The following is a 26,010-nucleotide window of genomic DNA, read 5'->3' as shown; positions in this document are numbered from 1 at the left end:
GCACAAGACAGAAGGAACAGTTATAATTGTACTGACCAGGGCTCTGCTCATTAGAGCAAAGAATGGCACAGACCCCCCCATTGCCCCTGCAAGAAGATGGGTGTTGCCACGAAAGCCCCTGCTGTGCTGGGATCGTCCTTCCTTACCTCTCTCCAGGCATAGTATCTCTCTGCTTTAATGAGCATGTCCACCACAAGGCTATGGTTGCTCCTGGAGGCCACAGCCAGGGCAGTCTTTCCTTGCTAAAATTAAAAAAGAAAAAAAATTCAGGTGGTATGGCCTAGTGATTAGGAGCTCCAGTTTTGGAACAAGGGGGCCTGGGTTCAAATCTTGATTCTACCAGCCCATGCTGGGTAAACTTAGGCCAGTCCTTTGCTTCTTTGGGTCTTTATAACTACCCCACAGTGGAGTGGTCAGGGATATAAAGCCTTTACAACCTGTGCCACCCTGAATATTTCCTGGCCTCTTTTGCAGTTAGTTATGTGACCTAAATTCCGGCCAATGGTCTGTAAATAGAAGTGGGACATGCAACTTCTGGGAAGTATCTTTAAACAGAAGAGGGATGAATGGCATTTTCCTTCTTTTCTCCTCCCTCCTGAGTGGAATGTTGACATGATGGCAGGAGCCTGAACAGCCACTTTAGACCAGGAAGTAGAAGCCATGTTTTGAGGAGCATTGAGTAATAAGACCGAAAAGGGCTGGATCTTATTAAGAATAATATCAATAATGGCAACCCTGGTAATTCATAGGTCACTGGACCCCTAACTAGAATTTTTTTCTATTATACCATACTGCCTCTCACCAAGGGTGAGAGGTTTGAATCTTAAACAAATGGAATGATCAACAAGGGCTGTTCTGGACATAATTTTGGGAATGAACTGCCTGGAGCCCACATGGTATCTTAGACGAATTACAAAAAGGTACACTTTTCTCAAGATGGACAGAGCTCAAAGCCAGGGCGTAGAGCTTTGCAAGCAGAATACTCTGGATTTCATAGAGTGCACCACTTCAACATCTAAATATTTTTCCCTGAGCAAACGATGGCGGTTCTCATTTGCTTTTCAAATGACCCATGAAGAATTTGCTCAGAAAACAATTAAAATTAATGGTCAGAAATGACCCAACAAGAAAAGTTCCAATCTTAGGAACCCTTATGGATCCAGAAATAGATCCCAAGTATTATCTTACATGGTTAGATATTTGCAACAAGTGCAATTCCCACCAATATAAATGATTTGGTTCTTAGTCTAGGCACTAAGACCCAGGAGAGCAGGAAAATTAGGGCTGAAAGTAATCAGCCTGTAATCAAAAGAGACAGTAATGAAATTAGGAAGAACTGCATTTTGCAGGCATTTAGCAAGCCTCTAATTGTATGCTGTCTACATTCTGGCTTGTAGAGCCATTTGAATCACTATAATTAGCCTGCTTTGAGAAGGCAGCATTCTGAAAGCCAGAGTTTCCAAGTTCAAAGGAAAATCTTCCTAGGGAATATATGCTGGAGTGAAAATCCAAACACTTCTACCCTTAGGGGTTGGGAGGTAGCGTGGATAGAAGGTTCTCTGAGAGCTTTTTGACACCTCAGGCCAAGAGGACAAGCAGAGAACAAGCTGCTGGGAAAGTCAAATTTATACCAAACTTTGGTTCCTTATTTCCTAACCAGACCCTAACATGGTCCTAGAAACACTTTTCTTTGGCCAAAAAAAAAAAAAATTGTGGGAGCCAATAGAAAAGATATTTTTTATTAATTAATTAACTATGTATTGGGTGCCAACTATGTGCCAGACCTTGAAAAGAAAGGAGAAGAAGGGAAATCTGGGAAAATCAAACCATGAGGCCCAGTAAACTGTGAGCTCTTGTTTTGAAAACAAAGTCAAATGGTAGCATTGACTGTGTTTACTGGAATATCTAGTCCACTAAGCACCAGGGACCCCAACATAAATCCCTGCCCAATGCTATAGATTTCATACCCACAGAGTGGCTTTGGGGGTATGAAGTATTCATGAAAAAGTGGAATAAATTACAAAACAACAGCATTAGAAAATACTAAGGCTAAATGTTAAACCAAATTAACCAGGCACACCTGGCGAAAGTGGTGGAATTCCACACAAGTGATAACATTATGGGTTGTGTTTTCCTTCCTTAAGCTTTTCTATGTGTTCTAAATTGTCCACAGTGGGCCTGTGTTACTTTTTTTTTTTTTTTTGAGATGGAGTTTCGCTCTTTCATCTAGGCTGGAGTGCATTGGCATGATCTCGGCTCACTGCAACCTCCTCCTTCCGGTTTCAAGTGATTCTTCTGCCTCAGCACCCCATGTAGCTGGGATTACAGGCGCCCACCACCACACCTGGCTGATTTGTGTATTTTTAGTAGAGACAGGGTTTCACCATGTTGGTCAGGCCGGTCTCGAACTCCTGACCTCATGATCTGCTCGCCTTGGCCTCCCAAAGTGCTGAGATTACAGGCGTGAGCCACCGTGCCCAGCCGGCCTGTGTTACTTTTTTTATGATCAGAAAAAAAAAAAAAACCTAATTTTAGAAACTGACACACAGAGAAAAGTAAAATAACATATAACTACTTTAGATGCTACGCATGTAAAATGGATGATTCTGAACTAGAGTAGGGTGGACTCAGGCTTGCACTGTGAATTAGGGAGGTGCTGGTTATTGAACTGTTGGGTAAAAATAAGGAAGGGAAAACTGCACGTTTCGGAAGCAGTCATCTTTGCTGACAATTGTAGCAAAGCACCAGATGACAAAGCAGACACTACTTGGGTTTGAAGTCAGCTCTGCCGCTTACTATGCATGTGACCCAATGTCATCAGAATCTCTCCAATCTGCTCTTGAAAACTGGAGTAATTTTGTCCACCTCACTGAGATGTGAGGATTGAAGTAATGTGGCCTGCATGAGCACCTGACAGGGCTGTACCCAGGGGCCTCCTGTATAACATTCAGTAAAGCTGGAACCTAACACAGCTCTCTGACAACCCTCCGGAGGCTTAGCCTGCATTACTGCACCACTTGAAAGAAACAAAATTGTCCTTCTTTAAAAACAAGTTTACGCAATAGCCAAAAGGTGGACGCAACCCAAATGTCCATCAATGGATGAATGAATAAACAAAATGTGGTATAGACATACAATGAAATGTTATTTAGCCTTAAAAAGAAATGAAATTCTGACACATGCTACAACATAGATAAACCTTGAAGACGTTATGCTAAGTGAACTAAGCCAGTCACAAAAAGGCAAATACCATGTGATTCCACTTATATTAGGTACTTAGAGTGGTCAAATTCATAGAAACAGAAAGTAGAATGGTGGTTCCCAGGGGCTGGGAGAAGGAAGAAATGGCGAGTTATTGAACAAGTGTAAAGTTTCACTTTTGCAAGATGAAAGTTTTGGAGACCAATTGCATAACAATGTGGATATACTTAACCATACTGACCTATATACATAAAAATGGTTAAGACAGTGTTTATGTATGTGTATTTTACCACAAATTTTTTAATTAAAAAAAAAAAACAAGTTTAGACATATGTAAAGTCATTCATTGCAGCTATGTTTCTAAGAGCAAAACCTTAGGAACAACTTAAATGTCAATCAACTGAGGACTAGTTGAACAAGTTGTGATATGTCTGTGGTGCCATGCTATACTATGCAGCTCTAAAAAAAAAAAAAAAAAAAAATGAAGAAACTCTCCATGTAGTAATATCTCCACTTAATAATGCTAAAAAAGCTAAATGCAGAACAGTATACTAGTTATAGGTATGCCATCAGTGTCCAAAAAGGATGGAGGAAGGGAATAAGAGTAAAATGTGTTTATGTTTGCTTGCATATGCATAAAAAACTCTGGAAGGAACAGAAATAATTTATAATAATGGATACATATAAGCAGGGTAGTATGGTAACCAGACAAGTAGGAACAGGGGTGGGTGGGAAATTTTTACTGTTAAACCCTTACTAATTATATTCTTTTATTTGGGGACCATATGAATCTATAATCTTTTCAGAATTTGAATTTAAAAACACATATTTGTTCTTCAGCGTAAAAATTCTTACTGACGTAGCTCAACCAAAATTGGGATATTCTACTGACTATGAAGACGCATGGTTTCTCCAGTTTGTGCCCATTTCACAAAGGATATTCCAATACTGCTGCTCAAGGCTGACATCCAATGGGAAGGTCTTAGCAACCATCTCAGCTGAATGGAGTAAAGTCCATGCACTTACCTTGTCAACAGCCTTCAAGTCACAGCCTGCCTTCAGCAGGGTTTCCACCAGTTCCACATTTCCACAATCAGCAGCTACATGCAGAGGGGTTTGCTGCTTCTGCCATGAAATTAAGCGGGGATGCAAACTTGGACAGTGAAAAGACAAACAGAAAGTACAGCCATCCTATTTAGGCTCAAGGGAAAACACAGGTTGTACATTTTTTAATGGATACTGGGGCATTCATTGCAGTATTATTTGCAATAGTGAAAAACTGAAAGGAAATTACATGTTTAACAAGGAGACTCACTAGATAAATTTATGATACATCAATATATTGGAATAATAGGCAACCACTAAAAATTATTTTTTAAAAAAATGATTTCAACATTAGGTACCTAAAATAGTCAAATATATAGAGACAGAAAGTAGAATGGTCGTTCCCAGGAGCTGGAGGAGGAGGGAATGGGAAGTTATTGTTTAATAGATATAAAATTTCAGTTTGGGAAGATGAAAAATGTTCTGGAGATGGATGGTGGTGATATTATACCAAATGAATGTAATTAATGCTGCTGAACTGTACACTTAAGATGGTTAAAATGGTGGATTTTGTTATGTGTATTTTACTACAATAAAAATTATTTCGAAGATTTTTTGAAAATAAAAAATGCTTTTGATATAATGTTTGAAACTTTAGGAACTGATACTATCTAGTTGAGCTTGATTTAATGAAAAATACATATAGAGAAAGAGAACAAAATACAGTACAGAAAAATGTTAATGATAAGGTCTAGATGAAGGGATTAGAGTTTATTTTTATTGCCTTCTCAATGCATTTCTGTTCTCTAAATTTTCTACATTATAATGTATAAAGGAGTCCAAGACTTCTAATTTCCTTCTGGAGTAATCATTTTCCTATCAAGAGGATAAGAGTTTCAAAAGAAATATCTGAAATCACAAGAAAATCACCCATCTTAACCTCTCACCAAAAGGAATGCAGATGTGAAGAGATTTCTAAAATATTAGGGCAGAGAGGAGCCTTAGATGTGATCTAGCCCAACTCCTTAACCAGAAAGGGAGGCAACTACCCCAGTCTCACAGAGCTGGGCAATGGCATGTGGCCCACTACTCTTCCTACCAGAGCACAGGGCCAATATGCTGAGGATATTACCAAAAAACATTTATATATTTACTTATATTTTAATTTTTTTCTTAGAGACAGTTTCTTACTCTGTCACTCAGACTGAAGTGCAGTAGCATGATAGTAGCTCACTGTAACCTCGAACTCCTGGGCTCAAGCAATCCTCCTTTCTCAGTTTCCTGAGTAACTGAGACTACAGGCTCTACTAATTTGTTTTTTTTTTTTTTTTGTAGAGATGAAGTCTCACTATGTTGCCCAGGCTGGTTTCAAACTCCTGGCCTCAGGCAATCCTCCTATCTTGGCCACCCAAAGTGTTGGGATTGCAGGTGTGACCCAAAACACCTGGCCTCCAAAAAGCATTTCCTTTTTTTTTTTTCTTTCTTGAGATGGAGTCTCACTCTGTTGCCCAGGCTGAAGTGCAGTGGTGCGATCTCAGCTCATGACAACCTCCACCTCCTGGGTTCAAGCAATTCTTCTGCCTCAGTCTCCCAAGTAGCTGGGATTACAGGCACCCAGCTAATTTTTTGCATTTTTAGTAGAGACAGGGTTTCACTATGTTGGCCAGGCTTGTCTCAAACTCCTGACCTCGTGATCCGCCCGTCTCGGCCTCCCAAAGTGCTGGGATTACAGGCATGAGCCACTGCGCCCGGCCCCAAAAAGCATTTCTTAAAGACTCACCTTCAAATGGCAGTGTGTCTAGGTGTTTGTCATTCAAGACATTACACTTATACTGACAAACCTATCAAAGATCTGTACCAACATGGAACAGAGGTGAAAATGGAATGTATCAAATGCAACAAAACCCATTTTAGTAATACTGCTACAAGTCTAGAAGGCAGGAAATGCACTAAAACATTAAGAAGAGTTATCTTTCTTTGCTGGGGACTTCAAACACATTAAGTTTTTTTAGCTTATATTTTTAATTTTACATACATATTTTATATTTAAAATATAAAATTTCCTATTTTTTATGTGTATTCTTGGTCTAATAAAAAAATTAAAGTGAAGTCTGGTTCTGAAAAAGGATAGCAAGCCTAACAAACGCTCCTTCCCTAGAGTACATCTAGCCAGTTGTGTCAAAACCAATATCACATGTGAGCACGAAGCTCTGTCTCTGTATTTAGCAAAGATTTTGCCCATTGGGAAATATTTTAGATATTAACATAGTTGAATACGTAAGTATATTTAATAACAAGAGGAGATTGGTTTTTTCCCCAGAAAAACTTTTGGGATAGGTAAAGGCAGGGGAGGAAGCTAGGTTCCCTGGAGGAGAGAAGGGACAGAAGTACAGGTAAATCTTCATTCAGCTCAGAGCAAAACTGAGCTCATAGGGGGGAATTGGAGGAGACTGCAGAGATCTGAGTCAATGCTCTGGTTTCACAGTGCATTAGGACAGGCAGGCATGCCCACTGCTCCGTGGCTTCTCCCTAGCCGGAGGGGCACCGCAGAGGCTTCTCTGGGAAGAGGCAGCCAGAAGGTCTCATCTGGCCTCAGGACCCTGGAAAGGGTCCTCTTCCCACTCCCCTACATATCCTGGAAGAGGGCAGGCCAGCCCCAGGAGAGCCCCAGAGAGCAGGCTCATTCAGTGCCACCCCCATTCCCTTCATCATTCCGTTTCGGCATTCCCATTTCCAGCCAGTGATGGATTACTTTAACGAGTCATTTGATTCTGCTCCAGTTGACTGAAATTGGGGTGATTTTTCTTCTATTCCAAGAGGCCTCTTTTGCCTTTAGGTAAAGAGAAGACACATTTACTATCTTTAATATAGAAACAAAGCTTCCTTCTTGTAGGGGAAAGGCTCCCTGCCAATTACAATATTTCACTCTGGGGGAGTGGCTTTTGATTTAAAGAGCCTCTGGCCATTTAGCTCTGAGCTACTGTTTTTCTGTCCAAAATGCTGGGCCTGTTAAACATGAAGGATTTAATCACGCACTGGCTGAACTCCAGTTGTGTGGCTGAGAAAGACGAAAGTATGTGTGTGGTCATGGGGATGGAGTGAGAGTTACAGAAGGAAAAGGATAAAAAGGATGCACATGTTCCTCCCAGGAATTTTTAGGTACCTTGAACTTGATCAAAACTCCCCATAAACACACACTGTGTTGAAACTAAGAAAAGAGACCCTCCAGGCTCTGATTTGCCTGGCTTACCTGATTTAAGATGTCAATATCATGCTGTGCACTTAATAAACTGTTTACAACCGTGATGTGGTTGTTGATAACAGCTAAATGAAGAGGGGACTCCTTAGGCTGCAGAGAGAAATAAAAATTTCAAATCTAGAAGGTTCTGGCTTCAACATTCAAATCAAAAAGCAACTCATTTCAGCAGCTATTTCCTGATGATCTCCCAAGTACTGAAACTGCCCATCCCAGTGGTGACCCTTAGTAAGTGTTCAGCATTTACTGTCATCCCAAGGCTTTGAAACACACTCACTCCCCAGCAATCAGCCCACCCCCTTTGCTCTTTCTGGAACAACATACTAAGCGCCTACTATGGGCCAAGCTCTTTTCAGGTTGCTAGGGATTTGGTGTGAACAAAGCTCATTCTCAGGAATCTCCCAATCTGGTCGGGTAAGCAAATATTAATTTTTTTAAGTCACACAAATACAGTATACAATTAAGTGCTTTGGAAGTAGAAGAGCCAGTGTGGGGATAGGGGGAAGGCTGACCTTTCAGGAGGTCAGAAAAGACTTTTCTGAAGAACTGAAAAATATGTTAAATAGGCTGAACCACAGGACTTCTCAGAGCCTTCAAAAAGCTAAAGGGCAATAAGAGTAGCCACAAGGGCAAAATCGTTGCACATTTGGAATTTCCTGAATTGATTTGCTCTGTAGCCCCGACTCCTTAGTGTGCCCTGTGGGACTGGTGCCCCCTTACTCAGGGGCACCATCCTCGTGCTCAGCTCTCCCCACATAGAGTCCAGCCACAGGGTGGTCACCAAGCCCTCTGCAGCCTGCTCTCCTGTTCTCCTTTGTGGGTAAACCTCCTGTCTTCCCCGCCACAGCCCTTCATGGAGCCCCCGGCCCCTCTCACTTATCCTGACCACTGGCTTCTTACCCGGCCCTGCTAGGTCGCAGGGCCTATGTCTACCCCCAACACTTTGCCTCCAGGCTCCCGTGCTGCTGCACTGGCCTATGGAGACATGAGAGGAGACATGCCTCCAGGAGTAGAGACAGCAGCTGAGAGGAGGGAAAAGGGAGAGAAGAAGCAACGAAGGGAAGTGAGGGCAGAAGCGATTAAGGCATGAGAGAGAGGGAGGTGAGGGGCATCCAGCATGATAAGGGGGGGGCACCAGGGGAAGGTGGACAGGGGTGTGATAGCAAGGGCTGAAGATCCAGTGACACTGGGCAGATCAGGAGCCGAGCTGAGTGTGGAGCGAGTGGCAGAAGGGAACAGGCGCCTACGAGGGTGAGTGATTAGGACATGTGCAGTGTCGCTCAAGTGGAATAGCTGATACTAATGATACGCATCAGACACACTCAGCACATTCTGATCGTGGTGCTTATTACACACTTACTTCCCCAACTGTTTCTTTTATTTTTTTTTTCAGAGATGGGGTCTTACTCTATTGCCCAGGCTAGAGGGCAGTGGAGCCATCGTCATTCACTGTAACCTGAAACTCCTGGGTTCAAGTGAACCTCCCACCTCAGCCTCCCAAGTAGCTGGGGCTACAGGCATGCACCACCGTGCCTGGCTAATTTTTAAATTTTTGTAGAGATGGGGTCTTGCCATGTTGCCCAGGCTGCCCTAACAGTTTATACTCTGTTTTAAACACCAGGCTGACAGTTTTTCAGAAACCACGTCAATAACCCTAGACATTTGATCTCATATTCCCCACTTCATACATGAGACACAAAGAGGATCAGTAACTTCCACAAGGCCATGCAGCAAGGAAGTGGCAGAGACAGGACTTGAACCCAGACCTTTCTGACTCTATCATCTGCACCAGGCTCTGTCTCAGGAGATGGGGGTAGATGGATGGAAGAGAGACCATAGTGAGTTGGCAAGAGTGTCACCAGCAGATGGAGGGAGGGGAGACGAGGGGACAGATAGAAGACCACAGCTGAGTAAGTCAGAGACTGTCGGAGGCCAGCAAGGGTCAAGGCAGACAGATGATGTGAGTGGGGCTATGGGAGCAGCATGAAAGGAAGAATTTCTGTGTAGGTCTCTTCTGCCCAGGAATAACCTCCCTGAGGCACTGAGCGTGAAAAACGAGAAAGCATCCCACATTGCAAAGAAGTGGGCATTGGCCTTCTTGCCGGGGCCACCCGCCTTGCAGGGGCCCAGCTCCTCCTGAGAAACAGGAAGTGTCTTTGGACTGAACCAGGTAAGTTCAGAGCCAATTCCCCCAACACCATGTTCCAAAAACTATCTGACATGGTTTAAATCACATCCCTCCTCTTGAGTTAATACAATAAATAGTAATGGCTCAGCAAGATCAGAGGAAATCATATTCTCAATGGAGAAATGAAAATAGAGTGGAAAAATAGAGGCATGTTTCTTGTTTAATTCCAGCACAGAGGGCCTTTGTTAATTCTGCCAAAGCCAATTCAAACGTCAGAAAACCTAAATCAGTATAAAGAATTGACTTTCAAAAGAAAAACAAGAACATTCAGTGAAGGGAGAAAAATGATCACTCTTCTTGATATGTACAGCTGCTTCATTATTTTCCCAGACTGATAAAATTAATACAAGAGTAATGCCATCTCTAGACATATGAGAAAGCTTTTTTGCAGCAAATACAAATATTTAAAACACAAAGATTTCATTTTGTTCAGGAACTTCAATGACTTTCTAAAATTCATCCCTCGGATTTTATTTCTCAGGATTAAGACTCAGCCTCCAAAAGAAGTCAGCCAGCCTTCCCAGAAAGAATTCCTCCCTTGTGAAACATCTCATCTCCTACACGTATCTGCAAGGGGCATCTCCCTGGCACAGCCAACCTCACGGCGCCAGGACCAAAGCCCGTGTCATTGGAATAAACTCACTTCCACTTTCTGGTGCAGATCAACGTTCTCATTGAGAAGAAAGTTGACAAGGGATGCATGGCCGTTCCTGGTTGCTATCTGCAAACTACTGATACTGAGCTGCAAGAGACGATAGAGAGGTCAGGGAGGAACTCCCATTATAATTCAGAATGTTTTCTGGTGTTTATGACATGGTAATCAGTTAATACAATGAAATAGTACAACTGCAGTCGTGCATCATGTAACAGTGATTTGGTCAATGACAGACCTGCAGTGGTCCCATAAGATTACAATGGAACTGAAAAATTCCTATGGCACAAGTACTTAACTATGTTACTACGTTACTATGCTGTACAGGTTTGTAGCCTAGGAGCAATAGATATACCATATAGTGTGTTGTAGGCTGTACCATCTAGGTTTGTGTAAGTACACTCTATTTATGTTTACACAACGAAATCAGGCATTCCTCATAACATATCCCTGTCATTCACAGATGCATGGCTGTATTTAAAAAAGAAAATCTGGCTGGGCACAGTGGCTCATGCCTGTAATTCCAGCACTTTGGAAGGCCAACGCCGGTAGATCACTTGAGCCCAGGAGTTTGAGATCAGCCCTGGCAACATGGTGAAACCTTGTCTCTACAAAAATTAGCTGGGCTTGGTGGTGTGTCCCTGTGGTCCCAGGTACTCAGGAGGCTGAGACTGAGGTGGGAGGATGGTTTGAGCCTGGAAGGCAAAGATTGCAGTGAGCCAAGATCATGCCACTGCACTCCAGTCTGGGCAACAGAGTGAGACCCAGTCTCTGAATAAATAAATAGAAAATCCATTGTGTTTTTAATTACTGGGGTGAAGGGGAGCTATTATTACGCTGGTACAAAAGCAATTGTGGTTTTTGCCTAATGTTTTTTTCTAAGTGTCTCCCATAAAAGTGTCAGAGCCCTAGGGAACATGTGTGCAACAGACTGAATGTTTGTGTCCCTCCCAAAATTCATATGTTGAAACTCTAATGTCAATGTGATGATGATAGGAGGTGGGGACTTTCGGAGGTTATTCGGTAATTCATTGTTGACTGATTAATTGTAAGACTGCTACAAAGTATTTGCAGGTCTTTCAAATAAGGATGCTGCTGGAAATTGCTTTCCCGCAATTGTTGCATCAGTATCTTCTGTCCCACAATCTCTGCAATATAACCTTGCCACTCCCCTCATCAAGAGGCGGGGTTATTTTCTTCACTCCTTTGAATCTAGGTGAACCCTGGGTGGAACCCTCATGAATGAGACCCATGCCCTTGCAAAAAGAGTCCACAGAGCTGGCTAGTTCTCTTTCTGCCATGTGAGGATACAGCAAGAAGACAGTTGTCCGTAAACCAGGAAAAGAGCCTCATCAGAACCTGATCTGCTAGCACCCTGATTTCAGACTTCCAACCTCCACAACTATGAGAAATAAATGTTTGTTAAGTCACTCAGTTTTATGGTATTTTTTATAGCAGCCTGAGCTGACTAAGACACTATGCCTAGGGCAAATATGAGTTAAATCCTCATTTCCCTTCTCCCAGGAAGTATGAAGTGGACTAGAACCAGGTCTTTTCTCCATACACCTCAGCAAAACCCCTCTTTGAGCCAAAATAGGTGACTTGGTATCAGCCCCAAGAAAGGCCTGTTTCCTGCAGCCCTGTCTGTTTACTGCCAGTCTCCCCTGTGCTAGGCAGACATTCAATGCTCGGCATAATTTCTACGTGCAGCTTACTTCATCATCTTCCTACTCGGCCCTTTCAGCACCTCTCCTTCCCTGTGCTCAGCTGTCTTCGCTTAGTGCCCAAGGAGGAAGGCACACTGCTTGAGGGGATGGTCTGCTCCTGGCGCTCCTGCCATCCTCCAAATGGCCCAGTATGGTGCCTTGCAATAATACAAGGTCAATGAATTGGTTGTTGACTGATTAATTGTAAGATTGCTACAAAGTATTTTCACATCTTCCAAATAAGGATGCTATTGGAGATTGCTTTCCCAAAATGGCTGCATCAGTATCTCCTGTCCCACAGGCTCCTCTGCACTATGTCCTTGCCACTCCCCTCATCAAGAGGTGGGGTTTATTTCTCCACCTCCTTGAATCTGGGTCAACCCTGTAACTGCTTTGACCAATAGAATATGGCAGAAGTTCCTGTGTGCCAGTTCCAGGCATGGCCCCTAACTAGCCTGGCAGCTGCTGCTCTCTGCCTTTTGTAATGCCTGCTCTTGTAATCCTTCCTCTTAGAGGCCAGTTCCCAGGCTGTAGGCTGAGGCACATGGTGAGGCCCAGGTGAGCTCCCAGCTGACAGCCAGTATTAACTGCCAGGCATGTGAGTGTACTATTTTGGATATCGGGCTCAGGTAAGCCTTCAAAATCCTGGCCGACTTCCAACTGTAATCACATAATAAACTCAAAGTAAGAATCCTCTCAGGTGAGCCCAGTCAACCCACAGAGCCATGAAAATAATAATACATTGTTGTTTTAAGCCACTGAGCTTTGGGTTGGATTGTTAGGAAGCAATAGATAATGGAACAGATGCCAACAGCAATGACCCGTATATCTCTGACCAACTGAAATCTAGCTTGCATGATGCTAAATGCCTATATGACCTTGGATATGTGGCCTATCAAGTACGGGCCTCTTTGTCTTCGCCTGTAAAAATGGCCCCTATATTAGTTTTCTATTGCTGTTATAAGACATTGCCACAAAATTAGTGGCTTAATAAAAATGTATTATTTTATAGTTCTGGAGGTCGGAAGTCCAAAATGAATCCCACTGGGCTAAAAAAAAAAAAAAAAAAATTTCACAGACCTATGTTCCCTTCTGGAGGCTCTCAGGAGAATCCACTTCCTTGTCTCTTACAGGTTTTAGAAGCCTCCTATGTTCTTTGGCTCACACCCCCTTGCTCCATTGTCAAAACCAGCAACAGTTACCTGAGGCCTTCTCACACTGCATCACTGACATCCTCGTCTGCCTCCCCCTTCCTCTTTAAAGGACCCTCATGATTACATTGGGCCCACCTAGTAATCCAGGAGAATCTCATTTTAAGATCAACCAATTAGCAACCTTAATTCCATTTGCAATTTAAATTCTCCTTTGCCATGTAACATAATATATTCACAGGTTCCGGGAATTGGGATGTGAACATCTCTGGGGTGGGGAGCCTGATTCTGCCTACCACATCATCCCCCTTCTTTCTCTGAAATCACAATACTACTGGGAGGATACATGAGCCAGTAAATGTGTATGGTAACCGTAACTATTATTTTATCCATTCCACAAAAAAAATATTGAGCACTTATTTTGTGCCAGGCACTATTTTAGATAGTGGAGGGATATGTTGGTAAACAAAACTGACAAGATCTCAGACATTACATTTCAGTGGTGGTGGACAATCAATTGATCTATAGATTGGTAGACTGGTAGATCAGGAGATCAGTGGACTTAAATCTGCTTATTAGATTCTAGATGTTGTTAGAAGAATAACATCAGCTAGTTGTAAGTTCTATAACAAGACATAAAATAGCATGACTTGTTGGCTACTTTCTCATGGTTGATCAACAAAGCCTTCTTGGATAAGGTGACATTTAAACTGAGATCAGAATGGTCAGAAGTGCCCTCCCTGGGAAGATCAGAAGCCACCTAAAGCAGAAACAAATTTACAAGAAACTCAAAGCAGGAACCCTGTAGTAGGAAGAGCTGTGGGAGTCCACAGCATTTACCTCTAGGCATCATGGGCTCCGTGTGTAGGGCCTACAGACTTTTTATGAGCCAAAGAAACTGTTAAAATGTAAAACATAAAAAAAGTATTGGTTCCATGATACCAAAAGAAAACCACAAAATTGAAGTGAATAAATATTTAATTGACATTCATACTTCATTGATTATTAAATGTAATATTCATAAAATATTCATTATATTTATAAACAATTTGTAGGTTGCATTTTTTCACCTCCCTCAAATTCCCAATTATGCACACAGAGTTCTAAGAAATCAGAGTCAATCATAAATTAGGTGAGTCTGTCATAGCCAAATAATTGCAAAAAGCAAAAACAAAAAAGCCTTTTAGAGCAATTAACAGCAAAAAAAACAGTAAAGAGGAATGTGGGAGCACTTAAATATGTATGATAAAATGTGAGGTAGGACCTCCAGGAATATGAGTTCTTAGGACCTACAAATGCCTTTATTGGACCCAGGGCAGTTAATAGGGCCCTAAAGAGAGCCTGTTGCCCTAACTCTGGGCAGCCCCTCCACCCAACACAAATGGAGGAAGCCAGCTGTCAACTACATTCATAATCTCACTCCAACATCCTCCTTGGAAATGACTCAACCCTTTACCCGCTCCCCTTGCTGATGGGGAGGTGGGAGGGAGCACAAAAGCAATCTCCTGGAAACCAAGACTCATCAGTGTCAGCAGGTGAAGCGTGTCCAAGATCAAACACAGCAATCACCTACAAATGTGAAAGCAAACCAAAGTCCAACCCATCCCGGGCTCATGTGTGTTCTTGCTGTTGGCTTCTTGCTTCACACTGCTTTTCTCCCCAAGGTTTTCACTGGGTTGGACAGATAGGTGTGGATAGCTAGTGGGGGCTGAGGTTGTTGATTGAGAAGTGTGCTGATGAACTTGAGGAAAAATTCTAGAAGTAAAAGCTAAAAAATGGATTCACGATCATTTCCAGGCTGCCTAGAGCAGCTGAGGCCACTGGCTGTAAGGACAGGGGCAATATGGAGCCTGCAGTCTCAGTCGGATGGGGAGAACGTGTGCATATGAAAATCACTACAAAGCAAAATACTTAAGGGCAAAGTAATTAAGGACAAGGATGAGACAGTGTACAAAATAATGGAGTAAGCCTGACAGAGTCCTGCTAACCTGGGAAGCCTTCCTAGGAACTTGAAGGGGGTACAGATTGGGGACAAGGAGGCACCTGTGTAATGACTGTGGAGGCACAGCTCTCCACATTCTGAATATTTCATAGCTCCCGTGAATTCTTAACTTTGTGTTTATTTATTGCATCAATAACCTTGCAACTTCAGTGGGAATCAACTCACACTACTTTGATTTTCCTCTCTCACAATCCTTGTGCATGTATATATAAATTCAATATTATATTAATATTTACTCTACTATAATATATTTTTTCAATTAGTGTTCTATGATTAACATGTTCAATATTGCAATATATTTTTAGTATTTATCACTATAATTTTTAACAGCTACATAATTTTCCAAGTAGATGCACCAAACCTTCTTTCAGCCTTCTCCTACCATTCATTCCACGTATATGTTGTATCTAGTTCTTGGCTATTGGAACTAACTTTATCATCTATCTGAATGCATGCAGCTAGCTTTCTGCCTTTTAAATTATTTCCTTAACATAATTTGCCATGTGTTGTTAAAAGGAAAGTGACAAATTGCTTTTCAAAAGATTATACAAATATACACTCCCACCAGCAGAATACAGGGTATCAAACATGCCAGTTTGGGACTTTATTCTTGATTGGGACTTTATTCTTGCGTATTTAAATTTGTACTTGTTGAAAAGAAATTGTTTATATATTGTGTGGATATAAAGATCTCTAAACTATATTGGCAATCAAAAGAAACCAAGGTGCAGAGCAGCATATATTATATACTGTGCTACTGTTTATACAGTGTTGGTATATATATGTGTATGGATTTAATTACATTTTCCATGTAGATTCATGGAAAATTCCTGGAAGACTAAATAAACTATTAAGGATGTTAGTTCTGGGGAGTAAAATTGCGATGTGGGGTTGGAGTAAGACACTTTTTTATCATATACCCGTTGGTGCTATTCAAATTTTTTGCCATGAGTTTTCATTATAATTAATTAGAAAAACAGAAAAAGAAACTAAACCATCTGAAGACAAAGCCACTGCAGGGGTTAAAAGCTGAGGCACTGGTGTCAGACATTAGTCTGAATCCTTGCACTGCTATTGACTAGTCGTATGATTCTGAATGATTTCCTTAACTTTTCCAAATTCTATTTTTGTGATCTAAAAAAATAAAAATAATAACACAGTCTCAAAAGTTTCAAAGGTTCTTAGCACAATGACTACATACAAAAGTATTCTGCATTTAGAGGAAGGCACCATCCTTCCTTCATCCTGCACCAGGCTGACCGCTTGAGCTTTCACACAATAATTTTTTTTTCAGCGTCTTCTCTGTATAAGCCAAGCGTGCACTAGTTGCTATGAGAAAACAAAGTAGAATAGAGTGTCTGTTTCTAAGAAGTGACAAGGACTTGCTCATTTTGCCCCATTTTCCATTATTCCTTCCCCAAAAGAATAGAAAGAATGGCATTGCTTTTGAGGACACAGTAACTGGGGAATATTAGAGGTAAATCATTAATTCTTGCCAAAAACAAAGCATATTATAAATATTAATTCTAAAGTACCAGTGAGTGGATCAATGTAGGACCAGAGTTTCCAAAGAACATTTTAAGTCTCCTTCCCACTGCATGAGTGAACACGGTCTGGAACACATACTTTATTTGGAATGTTGATGTCACTTCCTGCTGTCAGCAGCACTTTGCTGCACTCTTCATGACCTCCTTCAACACTCAGAAAGAATGGTGTTTCTCCATTCTAACAAAAGGAAAAATAAGTTAAATTTAATTGCCCCTTGTCATGGAATGAAATTACTTGACAAACAACATGCTTTCTCTATGCCTTTTGTGTATTACTCTTAATAATGGATGGCATTTATTGAACAACTATGTGTCAACTTGTACTGCCAAGACTATATGCTTTGGCACAGTTAAATCACACAATGCTATAAGGGCAGGGTTAATATTATCCACATGTTACAGATAAGAAAACTAAACCTCAGCTGAAAAGTGTCAAAGTGGCTGGGTTCAGTGGCTCAGCCTGTAATCCCAGCACTTTGGGAGGCTGAGGCAGGCAGAATACTTGAGCCCAGGAGTTCAAGACAAGCCTGGGCAATGTGGCAAAGCCCCATCTCTAAAAAAGTTTAAAAAATTAACCGAGTATGGTGGTGGATGCCTATAGTCCCAGCTACTCAGAAGGCTGAGGTGAGAGGATCACCTGAGCCCAGGATGTGGCTACAGTGAGACAGGACTGCATCACCACACTCCAGCCTAGACAACAGAGTGAGACCTCGTCTCAAAACAAAAAAAAAAGAAAGAAAGATAATCTCAGAAATAAGGAATTATAGTACAGTATGAAACATACAAAATTAGAAGTACGTTTGTACCAAGTATAACTTTAATCTTTACAGCTGATTAAATGTTACATGACATTTTGAAAAATAACAGTAATTTAAAAAATCTCGGTACTTCAGTTTTCTGAAACTCAAGATAAACACTAGGAGGACAAAGTAAGAGTTTAATTCAGGCCAAAACATAGAGGAAAGAGAAGGAGCTGGTCCCACACAATAGCTACTTGGCTATTTCCCTTTCCTCATGCAGAATTTCCTAAAAATATTTGGAAGAAATGCAGAATTCCTTCCCCATTCCCTAATGATTTCCCTCCTTGGACATTATTCTGCTTAACAACTGCCTTAGGATAAATTCAGAAGGCTTTACTCATAGCTAATTAGGTATAAACAATCATGTTAACAGGAACACAAGAGTATAGAAACCAGTGTTCGCATTCCAACAAGGTGGGAAAATTATATTCCAGGCTGCTTTACCTGGGTGCCTGGGACAGCCATCTGCTTATAAAGGCATTTCTCCGCCGGGCACAGTGGCTCATGCCTGTAATCCCAGCACTTTGGGAGACCGAGGCGGGTGGATCACCTCAGGTCAGAAGTTCAAGACCAGCCTAGTCTACATGGTGAAACCCTGTCTCTACCAAATATACAAAAATTAGCCTGGCATGGTGGCATGCGCCTGTAATCCCAGCTACTCGGGAGGCTGAGGCAGGAGAGTCACTTGAACCTGGGAGGCAGAGGTTGCAGTGAGCTGAGATCACACCATTGTACTCCAGCCTGGGCAACAAGAGCGAAGCTTCGTCTCAAAAAACCAACCAACAAACAAACAAAAAAGGCATTTCTCCCCATAATCTTTCTTCTCATTTTTCCAGGAAAATAGATGGAAAAACACAAGTCCCAGTGGAAAAATATTTGTTAAAATAAAGTGTAAAGTAAAAAATTCATGTCTTTAATATATCCAGAGCCTGATAAGGTTTCATATCTTGGACCCTACAATCTACCTCTAAGGATATACCCAAAGGCAATTGTGAGGAATTCAGACTAAGGTTTATATACAAAGAGGTCTGTGACAGCACTACCTATAATAAACAAAAACTGAAACTAAATATCCAAGAGCTACAGAATAGTTAAGTGAATTTGGGGCAGCTATGAAAAATATATTGTACATATATGCAGAGGAACACAAAGGAAACTAGTAGTAAAATCCATCAGATGTGTATAAGATCATCCTTTGAGCTGCGCATGGTAGCTCACACCTGTAATCTCAGTTGCATGGGAGGCTGAGATGGGAAGATCACTTGAAGCCAGGAATTTGAGACCAGCCTGAGCAACATAATGAGATCCTATTTCTAATAATAATAAATAATAATAATTCTTTGAGTTAAAAGAAAATACAAAACTGCTATTTATTTTTTATCTTGAATTTTAAAAATTTATATTTCTAGCGAATGCTTTATAATGAATTAATTGAATTATAAATGTATATGTGATAGCCACATAATCAAACTTTCTTTACTGATATGAGTTTGCTACCAAGAATGTCTGGAGGCCACGGCTCTAGAGCATTCACGTGGGTCACTCTAACTGATCTGGCAACAGCTTGTATCAGGAAACAGAAGCAGCCCACAACTGGACAAACATTATGAATCATATCCAAAAAGATAATATTATTATCACTGTGCCCTTAATTTTGTGCAAATGAAACCTATCATAATCTGAAATTAAAGTTTCCTGGGCTTTATGAGTCCCCAATGTGCCCTGACTCCAAAGTTGCTAAAAGGAAGATGAAATCCACATGCATGCACACATTCCAGTGGTTTAAACATGTTTTAATAGAACAGGGAAAGCATAACTAAGACTATAAATAACTAAGACTATAAATCCTGTGACTACAGGACTTGATCTCTGCTCTGGTTTGAATATTTGTGTCCCTCCAAAATTCATGTTGAAAATTAAATCCCCAATACAATAAGATTAAGACATGACCTTTGTGAGGTGATTAGGTCATGAGCGCTAGCTCAGTTAACCAGGTGGATATAATTGTCGTTGTTTGAGCATATGCATTATATTGGAATGGGTATCAGTGGCTTAGAAGAAAATCTTAGAAACAACAGTGGGGCATTCTTTAAGAAATGCTGCATCTCCCATGCCACTGTACTCCACAGCCTGGGTGACAAAGCAAGACCCTGACACTATAACAAAAAAAAGAAAGTAAGAAAAAGAAAAAAAGAAAGAAATCGTCAAGACTGAATAAGAAAGTGATTTAGAAGAATCTAATTCAGCATGAAATTTAGAAACAATTAACTGAGTTATCTTGCTTATTTTTTCCTTTATATGTGCATGTAAAAAACTAAAAGTGTAGACACATCTTCAAATAGGCAGCATAAAATAAATATTTTAAGTGATAATAAAGTTTTTTGTCATAGTTAAAAGGCAGCATTATTTTTTCTGAGTATTACATAAAATAATGGTGTGCCTTACAATCAATGGTATCTTAAGGTAAATGATTATGATACTAGTTCTTTCTGTAGCTCTCAGGAGAGGCATCAAGTTTAGAAATGATCAGAACATTAAACTGTGAAATCCAAGAGAACCCCACTGACCTGAGTTTCCAAACAGCCAGACAAAAAGTTACTGGACCATAAGTTAAGAAGTGACCATCCAGGGCAAATGACACACAAACCTGCCTGCATAGCCACAGCCACTTCCCCTCCACCAAATCCAGAACCAGTTTCTTTTTTCTTTCTTTTTTTTTTTTTTTTTTTTGTTTGAGACTGAGTCTCTGTCGCCCAGGCTCAGGTGCAGTAGTACGATCTGGGCTCACTGCAACCTCCGCCTCCCGGGTTCAAGTGACTCTCCTGCCTCAGCCTCCCGAGTAGCAGGGATCACAGGCACCTATCACCACACCCAGCTAATTTTGTATTTTTAGTAGAGACGGGGTTTCACATGTTGGCCAGGCTGGTCTCAAACTCCTGACCTCAGGTGATCCGCCTACCTCGGCTGCCCAAACTGCTGGCATTACAGGTGTGAGCCACTGCACTCGGCCCCAGAACCAGTTTCCAGCTCGCTAACACTCCACCTGAATGTACCCACCTCCCAGGTGCCTCAAACAAACCCATTCAAGCCCTCATTACCTACCTCACTCACCTGCTCCCCCACTGTACTCCCCAACAAACAGCCCAAGCCAGACAGCTGGGGGCAGAAAGTCCTCCCTCTCCCCAAGTCCTGGTCACAAGTGCTGGGACTCTGCTTCCTCCTACCACTTCATCCTGTTTGTTGCTCATGAGTGTCTCAGTGAGAGGCCTTCCATAGGTCTTGTTTCCCCCATTTTGGCAGTCACCTGACTGGTCCTCCCCACTTGTGGGCTCTCCTCGCACCAGTCTACCTTTCAAACAGCTGTGACAGTTACCTGCCCACACCTAAGATGAATCCCATCCCTTTTCACTGCTTAAAACCCTTCAAGGTCTCTGCTGGCAACCACATCAAAGCCAAACCCTCCCTCCTGTAAAGCATGGCCTTTCACCGTCTGTCTGCCTTGGCCCACTAAGCTTCCAGCTTTCCCAGCCCTCCTATCCTCAATTTCTGCCACCCTGAGCTTGTCAGCCCGGAACACACCATACTCTTGCCTTGGTTCTTTTACTTGGACTTTTCCCTCTGAAATACTTTATACTTGTGCCATCCTCAAAATCCCTCCTGCCAATGTTCATTACAATGTCAAGACCCAGATAATATATCACTTCTTCTGTGAAAACTGTAATTTCTGAAAAACATCTTTCTCTGTGTTTTCATGGCATTCTCTGTACACCTCTATTATTGCATGTAGCCCAATACATTATTTGTTTTGCATGCCCTTCTTGCCCTGTAGGCTTCTAGAATAAGAATACATACTTCATCTGGCATACAGTAGATATTAAACAAATGTTATTTGAATGAATGGGTGAATAAATGAATGGATTAACAAATGAAGTTCTGTGGGATACTTTGAAGAATAAAGTAAGAATCCTTCAGCATCACATTTTACACTCCATGGCACTAACACCTTTGTTTTCCTCTCACTCTTTTCTCGAAAGCCATTCCTCCAACCCTTTCCCATTTAAGTCCTGTGCCTGTAATGAGCACTTCCACATACCTCATTCATCTCATTTATGTCTTGCCACTGGGTTAGCAGCACCTGCACTGCAGGACTGTGACCATGCTTCGCAGCGAGGTGCAAGGCAGTGTTTCCCTCCTGTAACAGAGACACACACACTAGACGTAGAATCCCCTGTGCTGGGAGAGCATGCTCCTTCAATAGTGAGGGCTACAATGGAGTTTCTGGAAGTTTTCATTTTGGTTAAAGCTGCGGTCCAGAGTGTGGACCACTGTATCTGCCGTTTTAAGTGAAATTTATACATTTTTAAGTTTTAAATAAAAAGGTATAGCTTTTTAAACCAGTAGGAAAAAAATCATCCATGCTCCTTGCTCTAACTTTGCTACCAATTGCTAGCAAAACATAGAGCAACAAAAGAAATTCCATTTGACCTCTGTGAGGGTAAAATGGTGAAAGATTTCTGGGAGATCATTTTAGCAATATTGTATACCCAAAGATTTTAAAATGTGCAGAAGCCTTTGACCCACAATTCCACATCTAGGAATTTCTCCTAAGAAAGTCATCAAAGGTGTACATATAGATATGGACGTCTACCCCAGGGTTTTCCCCTCCCCTTTCATATAAGGCTGAGCCTCCAGGAGACCTCATGGGAGGAGAGAAGAGGGGTGGAGTTGATCATGGAAAAATCCATGTGGTCTATTGACTTCACAAACATTTATGAAGCAAAAACTGCCAATCTGGACAACCCACAGCAACAGTGGAAGGATTTTGCCTGGATAGTTCATGATTCTCTCTGAGTACAGTAGCAATTTAACTTTCCTGCTGACTAAAATGCCCTCACCAAATCTACATGTCAATAGTTACCCCTCTACATCAATTGTTACTCCCCTTTCTCTTGTTCTCAGCAAAGAAATAAAAGTCCAACTCACCTTGTCCTTTTCTGAAGTATGCAGGTTTAGGAAGGTAAGTTTTTCAATCATTTCAACATGGCCCCTCTCAGCTGCCAAAAGAAACGGTTTTCTTCCTTTCTAAAAATCAATCACAAACCTCAAGCATTTATTACACTCTTAGTGAACAAGCAAGACAATGGACAAAGCTAGCGAATTTCAAGGATGATGGGGAGTCCAAGATGGCCCTTCTTCAGGGAGGAAGATGATGCTGTCTCTGACTCCAAACCAGATCAGGTTCTGGGTTTTCACTCAAAACTGTGGGAGACTCCACATCAGCATGAAATCTGTTTCATGGTGGTACACAAATACTGTTCAGAAAAGGTCCTCTGAAGCATCAGGAGAGGTGCAACATCACAGATGACAAGATTCCCTTTTAAATATAGCAATATTATGAACTTTATTTATTCCATAGTTGTTTCACCATTTACTGAGAAGCTACTATGTGTCAGACCCTGTCTCAGGCACCTGCACATCATACTAAGCCTTCCCTTACTCTGGGGCTTATTGTTTATGTGGCTCATTCAGACATGACATTTGATTAACTCCTTCTCCTTAGGCCTTCCTTTCTTCCTTATAGATTTATCTACAACATCTACTAAGAATCAATAGGAAAACTCTTGAGAATAGGTCAATACAAAATGGAATCAAGAAATGAGGCATTACCCAGAGAATACAGATGAAGAGAAATGTTTAGGTTTGATTTTTTTAGAAGATAAGCTCAAATATAGAATTTTCTGATTATGGAATTCCTCCTACTTTTCACGTTGCCAGTGGAGACTATATTTTCCATAGCAAAATGTCGTCAAGAAAAGTGAAAGACCTGTCTTAGTCTGTTTTGTGTTGCTGTAACAGAATACCTCAGGCTGGGTAATTTATAAAGCAAAAAGGTTTATTTAGCTCACAGTTCTGCAGGCTGGGAAGTTCAAGGGCACGGTCTTGGCTTCTGGTGAGGGCTTTCACACTGTGTCATAACATGACAGAGAAAGTCAAAGGGATGCGAGCACATGTGAAGGGACAAAATCCAAGAGCATCCTAGCTCCCACCTTTGTGAGAACTAATTTATTCCTGTAAGAATGAATCTAGTCCCACCAGAGTGAGAACTCAGTACCTGAAGAATGTCACCAAGCCATTCATGAAAGATCCACCCTCATGACACAAACATCTCCCAATAGGTCTCACCTCCTAACACCACCAGATTGGGGATCCAATTTCAACATGAATTCTGGTGGGGATGAAGCATAGCCAAACTATAACAGATCCACAGAAAATGTAATGTTGTAACTTGAGATAATTAAAATAAGGAAAAGGAAGTTGTGGTGGCAATATGGTAGTAGAAGTATTTTCTTCAATTAAAGAGAAGAAAACACTCACAGATTGGCTTAGTGTGTTACTAACTGAAAGCTTAGCAAGGTGTCTTAATGTTAAAAAATAGATAGAAGCCTCATCTAACACTTGATAAAATAGAGTAATGAAAAGATCATGGCCACTGTTAACCTGAGATAACAACATAGGAGCCCCCAATAACTGGAGAAAAAAAACGAAGAAAAAATGCTGAAATAATAAATGGCAAAAAGCAAAGACAAAAACAAATCTATAAAGATCAGTCCTACAGAGGTCTGTATTTATGCATGTATGGAAGCTGGAGAAACAAATTTGCACCAAAAAATTCACCTAATTCATCATTCTTGGGCCACATATGTCACCAATGAGATCTACATCCCCAACCCTACAAAGGGTTTAGTGATTTCATTCTCAGGAAAACACTAAGAAATGGCAAAGGAAAGAAACAGAGACTGCTTGGAACCACAGTTTTCTGCTTTCAAGGTAGGCACTAATTGAAGGGTAAAATTTAATCTTGAGTCATGAGCAACTCTTTGGAAATGACAGACCAAAAATTCTTGTGTTTGATATATAAATATATGCAAATAGTGACTACAGGTAAAGCTTCATGTAAACAAATCACAAAAGAGGGAAAAAGAGACAGTGATTATATACTAGATGAAAACATCTGGTCACATATCCTCATAAATAATTCATTCATTTGTTCAATAATTGTTGAGCCCCTATGAATATGCCAGATAATGTGCTAAGCAATAGAGTGACCAAGGTGAGAAATATATTGCCCACCCTCAAGCTCAGAGTCCAAAAGGAGACATGGACACATAAGCAAGTAATTATAATGTAATGTAGTAACCGAGTGCTGGTTATATATGGGGGTACATAACTCAGCAAAAGTGTGTTTGTGGCTGGAAAGGCGGGTGGTGACAAATAGTGGAAGAAGGCCTTTAAAGGTTGCTAATGCACTGGAATAGGAGAAAAGAGCACTTGTTACCTGATTCCTGCCTGCTATCTTTTACACAGGAGAATGACCCCTAGCTCATTTTGCGGAGCTGTTAATTATAGGTTCCTGCCTCTTCTACCACCTATCCCTTGGCCACAGTGCTTGGTTCAGGGATGGTCACATGCTAGGCCTATGACAGCCAACCATGAGATATTTTTTTTGGCATATCCGATTTTTATTCTAGAGCCATCAGCTAGCTGTTAGTAGTCCTCTTTGCCACCTGATAAGAAGACCCTGCCTAAGAATGAAGTCAGCACAGTGAAAAGCAGAGTTGAAAACTAGGAAGAGATAAAGAGCCCTGCTGACATCATTTGAGCTCCTGCATTCAGACGTACCTGAATCCATGGCTAGATTTGTAATTGAATGAGCCAATAAATTCCTTTCCTTAGTATGGTTTGGGTTGAGTTTCTGTCACCTTTGACTAGATGGCTTCCTTAAATCAACTGCCTATGTCAGAGAATTATGAGCAACTTCAATGTCCACCAGTGAGTCTTATTCTTTTTCTTTTCTTATTTTTTTTTTTTTTTGAGACAGAGTTTTGCTCTGTTGCCCAGGCTGCAGTGCAGTGATACAATCTTGGCTCATTGCAACCTCTGCCTTCTGGGTTCAAGTGAGTCTCTTGCCTCAGCCTCCTAAGTAACTCGGATTACAGGCGCACGCCACAACTCCCAGCTAATTTTTTGTATTTTTAGTAGAGACGGGATTTCACTATGTTGGCCAAGCTAGTCTCAAACTCCAGACCTCAAGTTATCCACCTGCCTCGGCCTCCCAAAGTACTGGGATTACAGGTGTGAGCCACCGTGCCTAGCCCACCAGTGAGTCTTTTAAGGTTCAACTAAACATTTCAGACTCATAAAATTATCACAGGCCACATCTGGCACCAGTCTTCTCAGAAGATGTGGGTACAAATTACAGCTTGTCAGTATCTATCAGCTGTCCCTCTTCATGACATGGTCCACATAGTTGTGCAGGAGGTATTGTCTTTGGACCCCCAGATGAGTGCTTAGTTGCAAAGTGACAAGATCCACATTGGATGGGTCGGAGCCATCCTGGCTTAGAAGGCTCATGCCCCACAAGAATAAATATCTCCCGAACAACTCCTTAGGCACAGCTTTCAG

General features: G+C 41.4%; 1 protein-coding gene across 1 annotated transcript in view; it reads right to left on the bottom strand.

The window, feature by feature from the left end:
• ANKDD1B (ankyrin repeat and death domain containing 1B) overlaps nt 1-26,010 on the bottom strand; it is a 54,515-nt gene that overhangs the window by 8,206 nt on the left and 20,299 nt on the right. Inside the window, exons 6-12 of the mRNA XM_054555639.2 lie at nt 22,531-22,629; nt 21,641-21,739; nt 16,827-16,925; nt 10,333-10,431; nt 7,496-7,594; nt 4,228-4,326; nt 147-242 (exon numbers count right to left, since the gene is read on the bottom strand). Of these exons, the coding sequence (XP_054411614.2) occupies nt 147-242; nt 4,228-4,326; nt 7,496-7,594; nt 10,333-10,431; nt 16,827-16,925; nt 21,641-21,739; nt 22,531-22,629 (690 nt within the window). The remainder of the gene's footprint in view (nt 1-146; nt 243-4,227; nt 4,327-7,495; nt 7,595-10,332; nt 10,432-16,826; nt 16,926-21,640; nt 21,740-22,530; nt 22,630-26,010) is intronic.

Source organism: Pongo abelii, chromosome 4 (assembly GCF_028885655.2).
Source record: "Pongo abelii isolate AG06213 chromosome 4, NHGRI_mPonAbe1-v2.0_pri, whole genome shotgun sequence".
Classification (NCBI taxonomy): domain Eukaryota; kingdom Metazoa; phylum Chordata; class Mammalia; order Primates; family Hominidae; genus Pongo; species Pongo abelii.
Note: the sequence above shows the minus strand (reverse complement) of the source record. Positions and strands in the feature narration are given on the sequence as shown.